The sequence below is a fragment of the Erythranthe guttata genome, chromosome 10 (assembly GCF_056151865.1).
Source record: "Erythranthe guttata isolate IM_541 chromosome 10, IM_541, whole genome shotgun sequence".
NCBI classification, from domain to species: domain Eukaryota; kingdom Viridiplantae; phylum Streptophyta; class Magnoliopsida; order Lamiales; family Phrymaceae; genus Erythranthe; species Erythranthe guttata.
In genome coordinates this window covers 17,002,940-17,013,795 of record NC_142542.1, presented here as the reverse complement: position 1 = coordinate 17,013,795, position 10,856 = coordinate 17,002,940, and the positions used below count along the sequence as shown (strand labels likewise).

Below are 10,856 nucleotides of genomic sequence, written 5' to 3'. Positions count from 1 at the left end.
ATTCTACCTGGAGCATTGTTTGTAAACCAAAAGATCAAAAACTGGTTGGTTGCAAATGGATTTACAAGTTGAAAACTGGAATACCAGGAGTTGAAAAGCCAAGATTTAAAGCAAAGCTTGTTGCAAAAGGCTTTACTCAGAGAGAGGGCATAGATTTCAATGAAATATTTTCACCAGTTGTCAAACAGACCTCTATAAGGATTGCATTGTCTCTAGTTGCCCAATTTGATCTTGAACTGGAGCAAATGGATGTGACAACAGCTTTTTTGCATGGAGAGTTGGAAGAGACTATATATATGAGGCAGCCTGAAGGTTTTCACATTGGAGGTGAAGACATGGTATGCTTATTAAACAAGTCTTTATATGGTCTGAAACAGTCACCAAGGCAATGGTATAAGAGGTTTGATATGTTTATGCACTCCATTCATTTTGAGAAAAGCAGTTATGATTACTGTGTGTATCAAAATGGAAAAAGAGGTGAGGGTCAAATTCTGTTGCTTCTTTATGTAGATGATATGTTGATCATTGGTAAGAAGCCAAGTGAAATTATAAGTATCAAAATGGAAAAAGAGGTGAGGGTCAAAATGGAAAAAGAGGTGAGGGTTAAATTTCTCTCTAATATTATTACAACGTCAAATTAGGGCTGAGATTATCTACTCTGATATTGTATCTGTATTGATCTGGTGTTATAGTGAATTGGAGCTTGTATTGCTCCCGGGGATGTAGATCTCACATTGAGATTGAACCTCGTAAATCCTCTTGTTCTTCTTTATTATTTTGCAAGCTGCATGTGTGTGTTTGCTGTGTGTGTTTAATTCTAATTTCATACAGCACAATCAAAGTTTCATAAATCATAACAGTAGCCTTCTCTGCTACTTCCGCAACCCTTGCGAGTGCAACTGCAACCTCCACCGCCACCACCGCAAGAGACTCGGTCTGGCCATATCGTTCGCGCCTCATCCCATGTACATGGACTAGGAAAGAAGAAGAAGATAGGAATTTTTTTTTTACTTATATTAAAAATAAATCACAGGTAGTATATTCATATGTTCAATATTTATACATGGGGTGAAATGTGCATGTAATTGGTTATAACATTTATAGCATGAAGTTCAACACTAATCTCAACCATTTATGATTTCGAGGCATTTAAATGGGGAACTAGCAGTTTAGAAATCCGATTCATATCAGTCTTAATCAATTGAATTATAGTTAATTTTAAAGCAATTACTCACACAAAAACATTTATAGTGATTTTCTATACTTTTTTCTTTAATCCATGAATATCGTCAAAGAAATTCATGAAGTTCCCAACATCGGAGTGAATAAGTAAGCGCAGTAAAAGTGTAAGTTCATAAAAAAAACGAGAAGCTAGCCTTATCAAACAAAAGAAAAAAAAACGACGACAACAACAACAACAAAGGACATGTAGTTATGTACATCACAAGAATGAGGTTTAGGCCTACGTACTTTGACTCTCTTCCGATTCTTCTTCCCCAACGCGAATCGTTTTTGAATTATCTTGGACCAGAAAGCTCCATGCAATGAGCATCATAGTCATCATCCGCGTTCATCGCCATCCCAAACAAGCTCGATTGCGACTTGCTATTTTCGCGGGAGATATGATTCGAAGTTGTGTGTATGTAGTTATGTGAAGCGGCCCATTTTTCGGCAAGCCCGTCGCCTTCGAGCATCCTAACAACATCGGACATTTTGGGGCGGTGGGCCGGTTGGTATTGCGTACAAAGAAGAGCCACTTGTATCATCTCCCCAACATCAATCTTGTCATAGTTGACTCCCAATTCTACGTCCACCAACGATTCGATATTCTTTTCTCGTTGTATCTTCTTTACCTGAAAATTAAATTGAAAAAAAACAACGGTTTATGGCTTTCAAAAGTTTGGATTTATTGCATTTAACACCCATATGTTTACTCTAAAAAAATAGCAAGATCCCCCCAATGATACAATTTTATTAGCAAACCACGTGTGCTAAAAAAAATGTATCATAAGGTTTTTCAATGCTAACATTAGTTACACGACAATTCTTTTAGCAATTCACTATAACACAGGGGTACTGAATGAAAATAAGCTCGTTTAAATTTTGGTGAGAAGTTACATGTTTTCATCAACTTAATTATCACACATGTCTAAATTCGTACCAGTACTAGTAAGTGACACGTGCATCTGCACATGGTTATATATTGTTCAATAATTCAATTGATTAGAATCAACATCGAAAGCTATTATAAATCAATATGAATAAAATCAACCAAACGAGACATACGCATACCCGTTCGAGCACGGCTCCTTTTTGATTCATCGATTTTCCGAACTCGAGAGCCCTCATCCCAGTTATGAGCTCAAGGAGAAGAATACCGAATCCAAACACATCCGTTTTTTCGGATGATTGGCCGGTCGAAAGATACTCAGGCGCAATGTGGCCCACGGTCCCACGAACAGCTGTCGTAACATGAGATTCCGCATGATCGAGTAATTTCGCAAGGCCAAAATCGCCAACAATGGCCTCGAAATAATCGTCCAATAGAATATTCGCCGCCTTAACATCTCTATGGATTATCTTCGGATCACATTGCTCGTGCAGATAAAGCAAACCCCTCGCCGCGCCTATCGCAATTCTCTTCCTCGTGTTCCAATCAAGACCCGGTTTTCCTTTTAAAATAAAAATAAAAAATAAATAAAATTTACGTAATATATCATAAGTAACAATTAGTAAGAATTCAAGAAAGGTAGACTTGGGAAGCTACCTCTAAGCCTCGACGCGACACTTCCATTAGGCATGTACGGATAAACGAGGATCCTCTCGTTCGTGGCGGTGCAGTATCCGACAATGTGAAGCAAATTACGATGAATTGCTAGGCTAATCATTTCTAATTCGGTTCGAAACTGCAATATTCCCGTGGGTCCCGTTAAATCCTTGAGACGCTTCACGGCAATTATTGTGCCGTCTTCGAGCTTGCCTTTGTAGACATTGCCGAATCCGCCCGCACCGAGTATGTTCTTGGAGCTGAAATTGTCCGTGGCGCGGCGTAGCTCTCTTATGGTGAAGCTTCTTAGGTTTCCTAGTTTTATTAAATCCTCTTCTTGAATATCTGCAATAAAAGAGAGATGATGGTGGTTTTAACTTTTAAGACATTGATTAAGATGTGATTAAGATAGTGATTAAGATAGTGATTAAGATAGTGATTAGTGGTTAATTACAAGACCTGTAATATTAAGAATGGACTGTTTTCTGTTGTTGTTTCTTCTTTGTAACAGAAATGCTAATGCTAAGACTAAGATAGAGACAAAGGTGAGTGTTAGCCCTAGTGCAGTTGCTAATTTCTTGGTCTTTGTTTTTCCTGAATTTATAAGAAAATAAATAAATAAATAAATAAAATGAGCAAATTAATAAATAAAATAATAATTGCAAGAAGTTACCAGAAGATTGATTTATTGAGAATGCAAGAGGACTAGCCAGGATTGATTCAGAACATTTTTCACTAGAGTGGCTTCCACAAATTAGAGGATTACCAAAGATACTGCAATAACATATTAAATTAATTAAAAAAATAATAACTGATGAATATATTAATGCATATATCAAAATAAATAAATGACAACAAACACATAAATGTACATACTCACAGCAGTGGAAATCTTACGAGATTGGATCAGAATTAGTACTTTCACAAAACTAATTCGAATGTCCTAAAAAAGATCGGAAAAAAATGTAATAAAGAAACTTGTTTCAAAATCGATTTTTTTTTTTGGTTTAGTCGTGGGAACATCGAAATTTCATTATTTTTCATTCACCTATAGTATAAATACATATAATTTTGATACTATAAATTTAATTTTCGGAAATATTAATATTGGATCGGAAATCGGAATCTCACACATATATATCAATTTCTACCGACAAAAACTGGAGAAATCGGAAAGAAAAATACAGTATTATTATGAAATTGAAAATTTTTGGATCATCGGAAATCGAAAATTCTGTTCAAATTTCCAGATGTGTACATAATTGTAGTAACTAGTATATATAATAAAAACTGTGATATAATAATTACTATAATAATGCAGAGAAGCCATACTTAAATGTCTTGGTAGGAAAATTGGGAACAGGTCCACTGAGGTTGTTGTAGGACAAATCCCTGAAATATCCCAAAAACAATATATATAAATATAAATATTAAAAAAAAAAAAAAAAAAAAACAATCCCATAATTCTCATGTTGAAAAAAATCCTCCATCTAATTAAAAAAAAAAAACCTATTAAAATTCAAAAAAAAAATAAAGAAAGAAAGAAAATATAGTGAGAGAGAGAAAAATACTCACAAGAAAGTAAGTTGAGGAAGAGTGGCCAAGGGCAGAGGAACAGCCCCACTAAAACTATTGTTATTCACCCTCCTGAAATTATATTATTACAACAACAAAATCAACAACTGTACAATACTAAGTCAAACTAATGGATTATGTCACTTTATATTCAGCCTAACATGCAACAAGCATGAACCCAAAACAAAAAAAAAAAGATTTGTTTTTTAACTCACAAATATTTTAAATGATCCAAAAAACCCAAAGAGTGAGGAATATGCCCAGATAACTTGTTGTTGGAAAGATCCAATGTTTGAAGATTGTGTAGATACCCTATTTCTTTTGGAATATGCCCAGAAATATTGTTGTTCTGTAATAATCTGCAGTGAAAACATTCATAATAATGAAATAAAAATCCAATCTTTATGCGTGTAGTGTGTGTGTAATGTGTGTGAAATTCTTACAGTTGTTTGAGGTTAGTGAGGTTTGCAATCATCCAAGACAAAGAACCTGATAGACCTTGACTAGGAGCTCCTCTGTTGACCAAAAATCAAGAAATTAAAAAAAATTAAATAAAAAAAATTTAATTAATAATTATTTTATTAGAATTAAGAGAGAAGAAAACTGACAAGGAAGTAACAAGATTATCAGAATTGCAAGTGATCATGGACCAGCTACAAGGGTCAACGGAGTCTTCATCCCAGTTGCTCAGAGCGCCACGTGGATCGTTCAAACCTTCTTTTATTGCAGTTAGAGCTTCCACTACATGAAGAAAAAAACAGAGGATGTTTATTATTACAGAGAAAAAAAGAAAATTAAGTTCATGTAAGAAACAATGGAGTTTTCTTTTTTGTTTTTTGAAATACCTTCAGGATTTCGGGCCTCAAAGGAAAGGCAGAGATTGCAGAGATATGTATTAATAAGAAAGCAAACAAGAAGGAGGGAGTTTTTTGAACAGAGAGACATGATCATTTAGAAAAACACGAGTGCACCAAAACAACCATATGTATTCTATGTAATGTGTTCTCTCTCTCTCTCTCTCTCTCTCTCTCTCTCTCTCTCTTAATCTCTCTCTAGACTTTAGACAAAGCTACCATTACTTTTGTTGAGTAATTTTAGACCACTTTTGCTTTTATTTCTCAAGCCCTTTTTCTTTTTATTGTGGGGGTGAAAACTTAAATATACAAAAACAAAGTGATTTTGAAACAAATAAAGGTAAATTAAGGCCACCTTCTAATGTACGGTCAAATTACGAAAAAAAATCTTAATGTTTGTGTAATTACAACCATCAATGAACTATGAATCCTTTTACACGTCAAATTTAGTGAAATCTTCTAGATTATGAGGAATATTCTTCAATTTGTACCCGTTTTACTCAAATTAAGCTCCACATTTTAAAACAAGATGGTCATAAGATGTTTCTATTGGCTTGTATAAATCAGATTGCGGTGCATCAGAAACTGTGTTTTTGCGCAAAATGAATACAAACTAGAGAACATTCTACGGAATCTAGAAGATTATGTTGAATTTGACACCATAAGAGTGGACGTGTAAGAAGATTCATTGTTGATGGGGCTGGTTGTAATTATCCAAACATGATAGGTTTTTTGACATTAGACCTTACCTTATGAAGTGGCCGTAATTTACCCAAAAATAAATAAAAAAGATGAATCGTACATGAGTGTGTAGGGTTGGGCATGGATCGGTCGGGTAATTATCGGTCAATTACCTACCCGACCGATCACCCAATTTAGTTGAATATTGATTATTATCGACCCGACCATTATGGGTTGGATAATGGTTGACAACCGACTTTGTCGGATAAACAATGGGTCGGTTGGAGATATTATCGGTCATCTATTTATTCATATTTTTTTTTTTAAATAGTAAGATGTTCTTAAAAGTTTTTTATAAAGATACTTAAAATTTCGGAAAAACTTATATTGCAAAAATCTTAACTTTAAAATTACAAGTCTATTTTTATTAAACTTCTATAATAAGTACATATATAATGAAGAAAATGAATTAAGAATTTTAAAATAGAAATAGTAGATGTTTATAAAATTGTGTTTCGAGTTTTGACTTCTTTTATATATTATTTCAACATTAGTAAAATAAGAATTAGAATTTAATTTATATAATAAATTTTTATTATTAAAAAAGTTGGTTGGCTGATATTATCCGACCAATCAACTTTTCAGTAAACTGAAAATCACTGACCGACCCATTTATATATGAGTCGGTTAAAATTATCGGCCCAACAACAACATTATCAACAAAAAAAATAGGTCGAAAGTGGATCGATTGGCCGATAAAACCAACACAGCGCCCCAGCCATGGGAGTGTTTATAGGGTAGTGCTTCTTTTGTACTAAAAAGAGAGACTGATGGATGTAGGCATGCAGTTCTTTGTTTTTTACAGTCCCTTTTTTACTTTCTTTCTTTTTGGCAAAACTTGTTTAATTTTACTGCCTTTTCTGTGTGATCAAATCCCACTTAAACACACACAGTACTATGTGTGTGTGTGTGTGTGTTTTTTTTTTTCACATCAACTTCTTTCTAATGATTAGAATTTGCTTTACCAGTTCTTATCCATGCCCCTATTACACAATAATGTTTACCTGTGGGGTTCACTTTCCTCTTTCTTTCTTTTTTCTTTACTCACTTGATTCCACTTTCTTGTTTTTTGACTGTAATGTGTGTTGTGTGTGTGGTTTTTTCTCAATGTGTGTGTGTGAGAGAAAGTGAGTGGAAAGAATCAGGTGGTGCTGACAGAGAGATGTCAGAGAGTGAGTGAGTGAGTTGTTAGAAGCCCAGAATTTTAGAGGGACAGACAATAATTTGAATAAATTGATAATGTAAGAGAAACTAACATGGTTTTTGGGTATTTGTTCGAGGAAGAAAAACCCGAAAAATATTAGGGTAAATTACAAAAATCCTCTTAACTTAGATTAAATTATGAAAACACCCCATTTATCAGTGATTAGCAAATTACCCTTGATGTTTGTTTCGGCCTTACATCGACCCTCTTACGGTGTGATATTTCACAACTTTACGATTCCAGAGAATATTTTCCAAAAAATACCAATTTTACCCCCAACAGACATGACATTTCCTTGTGCTACTTTTTTAAAACAAAAATTACCCTCTGATGAGTAATGATATACTACAAAAAAGTTGCGAATGTGTTATTTAAGAAGAATAAAGATTCGGTGTAAAGGCCCCCTAAGAGTAATTTGTCTTTTCAAAAGTAACACAAATAAATGTCACATTTGTAGGGCTAGAATCAGCAATTTTTTTGGGGAAATTCACTATAGTAAAAAATATTCTGTGAAAAATTGCACGTAATGGGTCGGAGTAAGATAAAAACAAGCGTCGGGATATTGATAATTACAGATAGATAGGTTTTTTTTGTAACTTAGCCTAAGTTTAGGGAAATTTTCGTAATTTATCTAAATATAATATGACTGTATTTTTTTTTTTTTTATTATTTATTAGGGTGAGTATGTTCTGTTTTGTTTTGTTCCATTTGATAGTCTACTGAGATTAGACTTGACAATGCCCTTTTTAATTCCAAGGTTACCAAATCTAATCTAATTATGATTTATGACTCATCTCTTCTCCTTTTTATGTTTTTTTATTTTGGACTTTTCTGGTTTCTAGATTTGACCATTCAATTAATTTGTTACTACATTTTCATTAGGAAATTTTGAAAATATAATTGTTTTTTCAAAAATTATATACTAAAGTTCAAGGTCATTTCAAAAATATTTAAAATAAAAAACATATAAATAGACTTTGGTAAAAAAAAAAAAAAAAAAAAAAAACACACACTATATATATCTAGACACGACTATGAAAATGTATTTTTTTTGCAACTTTGCAACAAATTGCATACAAACTCAAAACCAAAAAGTGGATTCAGAGTTTTCTTCAAGTGAAAAATCTAGTTACTCGAGCTCGATTTATGTCTGATTAAATTAAATCGCGTTCGAAGTTCACTATGTTGTGTTAGTCAAACCATCCTCAAACATTTTTTTTACAAAACTGAATAAAAAAACAATACTGAATAATCGTACGTTCGTTAAGCTCAATTAGTTTCGTAAAATTAAAATAAAAAATCGACATTATAACAATGTAAAGCTACATTAAGAAACCCCTACAATCCCTACAGTTAATCAACACCACTAATTATGCACAATTTCAACAATTCATTAATATCAATTATTTATTAATTACTTTTATTAAAAGTGCAGTCATCTTGTTATATGTGTAACATAATATATAGCATATCCACTTTCAGCCTGCTTAATCATCATACACAATACAAAAATAAAGCAAGAGATTAGCTTTTTTTCTGCACATTCTCAACCTTTTATAGAGATTTGTGTGAATACAATATATTAAATTAATTTCAAAACATTTTATATTGGTTTCTACTAATATAAAAATAATAATTACTTAGCAAGAGTATGACAATTTAGAGATCCAAATCTTTGTTGGAATTCGTTTATTCTTCCATGCGGTGGAATTTATATAAAAAATAAATAAATAAATAAAGAAAAAGAAAAGGATAATTATTATAATAAAAGAATTAATATAATTAGAAAGGTATAAAGGCAATTTATAAGGGCATGGGCATTTTTCCACATCTTTCTTTCTAGTTGGGCTTTTCTTTAAGCCCATTTATTTGACAAACATATCGACTCTCATTTTCTGCAGAATTTGAAAATATTCTATTCATCATAAATTATATAGTGAGAGGACAAAAAAAATAAAATACCAACTCGCGTTTTTATCTTTGCGCAAGTATTAAGAATTTCAAAAAATTATCTTGTTTTTAGGCAAACACATATTAGAAATACTAAAATAAAATTGATTATTTAATGATATGATACGAGAGAGTTAATAATTATAGTTGAATTAATAAGGTTAAAATAACGAAAAAAATGTTTTTTATACACTATTAAAAATCTAAAGTGACAAATAATATAAAAAAAATTTGTTTGCTAAGAGACAACTATTATAGAAAAGATGGAGTATAAGTAAATCACGAAATTATGTACTTATTTATTTATTTTAAATTCATAATTAGATAAACATAATTCATTACATTGAATATCGTAATTACTAAAATGATAGTTATTGCATAATCGTAGATAAAAATCATAGAATTCAAACTTTAATATTTTTATAGCAAAGTACCTATATCCATAACTAACATAGTTTCATACAATTATATTAGATTAAAAGTAGCACTTTTTTTTTCCAAGGTTTTCCCAAAAGAAGCTTATTCAAATTCCGTTTAAAATATTTCAAATATGAAACTCGATATTTTAGAAATTGGATTCCAAAATTTAAAAATTTCGGATCAAAATTGACGGAATTAATTGTTTTTTCCTTTTATAAATTTTTAGTGACCTAAAATGCAAAATACATGAAAGATGGAAACTTTTGAAATTAAATCAGGAATCCGAACCTTTAATCTATTTCAATTTCAATAGAGAAAAAATTGAAATCAAAATCTTCGAAATTCAAAATTAGAATATTGTTCCAAATTATGAAAATTTTGTATATGATATCGGCGGAAATTGGAACTTCTGTTCCAACTCCCACCCTTCAGTTCAACATATTATTGAGGAAATAAATATATATATATATTTATAATCTTTAATCATTAATAAAGGAGTTATATTTTATATTTATTATATAATATGCTATCACTGTATCACCAACTGGCAACTCCGAATATTCGGGTTGTTATATCGATAAATTAATATTGATCAATGAAATTTAGCTTAAATGGCAAGAGGAATGCCACTTCTCAACGTTGAACTGTAAGTGCGATTAATTAATAATTAAAATGATCAATTAAAAAATTGTGTTTTATAATGGATCAATTAAATTTGATACTCCTAATCCATATGATTAGTTGTACTTAATCAATCACTAAAAGTCATTATTATATATGTTTATAAATATACATATTATAAATGAATCGATGAACTTATCTTTCCAAGTAAAATTTGAAAAAAATAAATACATAACTAGTGGCTGCTGACTGTGTGTCTAGGAGGACACAAGCCACTCCAAAATGACAAAGTTTTTTTTTTTTTTTTGACAAAGTTAACTACATATTATGGGGACAACACTCACCAGCCAATTTGACTCCCATTGTGATAAGACAGATTAATTCCTAGTCATTAGGATTAATGATGATTAATTAATCACTAATTCCACGTCTCCACACTAATTAATTATCAAGGTAAGTCAAATCACGTGGATTGGGTTATGCGAAACACGCCTAACATCATTTTTCTTCTAAGTCCCACTCTTCTTCATTCTAGATCTTCAAGGTTATCTCCTCCTTACTGAAGGTTGCCGCCGAGGCACCACCTTCTGGATATCAAACACATCCACCACAATTGAGGCACCACTGTCTGGACATAAAAAGATCTCCACCGTCGACGAGGAGCCTGGACATGACACCTCCACCACCATCGATGCACCACCGTCGCGGCATCAAAAACCTCCAC

General features: G+C 32.0%; 1 protein-coding gene across 10 annotated transcripts; it reads right to left on the bottom strand.

Annotated features, from left to right (window-relative positions):
• Positions 1 to 1,231: 1,231 nt before the first annotated feature.
• Positions 1,232 to 5,506, bottom strand: LOC105958381 (protein CLAVATA3 INSENSITIVE RECEPTOR KINASE 3). 10 transcript variants are annotated; one of them, XM_012982394.2, is made up of 11 exons: positions 5,188 to 5,468; positions 4,951 to 5,083; positions 4,786 to 4,857; positions 4,558 to 4,701; positions 4,343 to 4,414; positions 4,100 to 4,159; positions 3,441 to 3,541; positions 3,227 to 3,295; positions 2,768 to 3,112; positions 2,293 to 2,672; positions 1,232 to 1,853 (listed from the first exon to the last, which is right to left on the bottom strand). In XM_012982394.2, the coding sequence occupies exons 1-11, from the start codon at positions 5,291 to 5,293 to the stop codon at positions 1,518 to 1,520; spliced, it is 1,818 nt and encodes a 605-aa protein (XP_012837848.2). In that variant the 5' UTR covers positions 5,294 to 5,468; the 3' UTR covers positions 1,232 to 1,517. The 10 variants fall into 10 exon arrangements, with proteins under 10 accessions (XP_012837848.2, XP_012837847.2, XP_088680029.1 ...); XM_012982393.2 differs by having other exon boundaries at positions 3,227 to 3,361; positions 5,188 to 5,451; XM_088823903.1 differs by having other exon boundaries at positions 3,227 to 3,361; positions 4,654 to 4,701; positions 5,188 to 5,423.
• Positions 5,507 to 10,856: the final 5,350 nt, after the last annotated feature.

Coding starts and splice junctions, on each gene's coding strand:
- LOC105958381 (XM_012982393.2), bottom strand. CDS start 5,293: ATGATCATGTCTCTCTGTTCAAAAAACTCCCTCCTTCTTGTTTGCTTT. Junction 4,858..4,950: donor GATAATCTTGTTACTTCCTT/GTCAGTTTTCTT, acceptor TTTGGTCAACAG/AGGAGCTCCTAGTCAAGGTC. Junction 4,702..4,785: donor CTCACTAACCTCAAACAACT/GTAAGAATTTCA, acceptor TTTTCACTGCAG/ATTATTACAGAACAACAATA.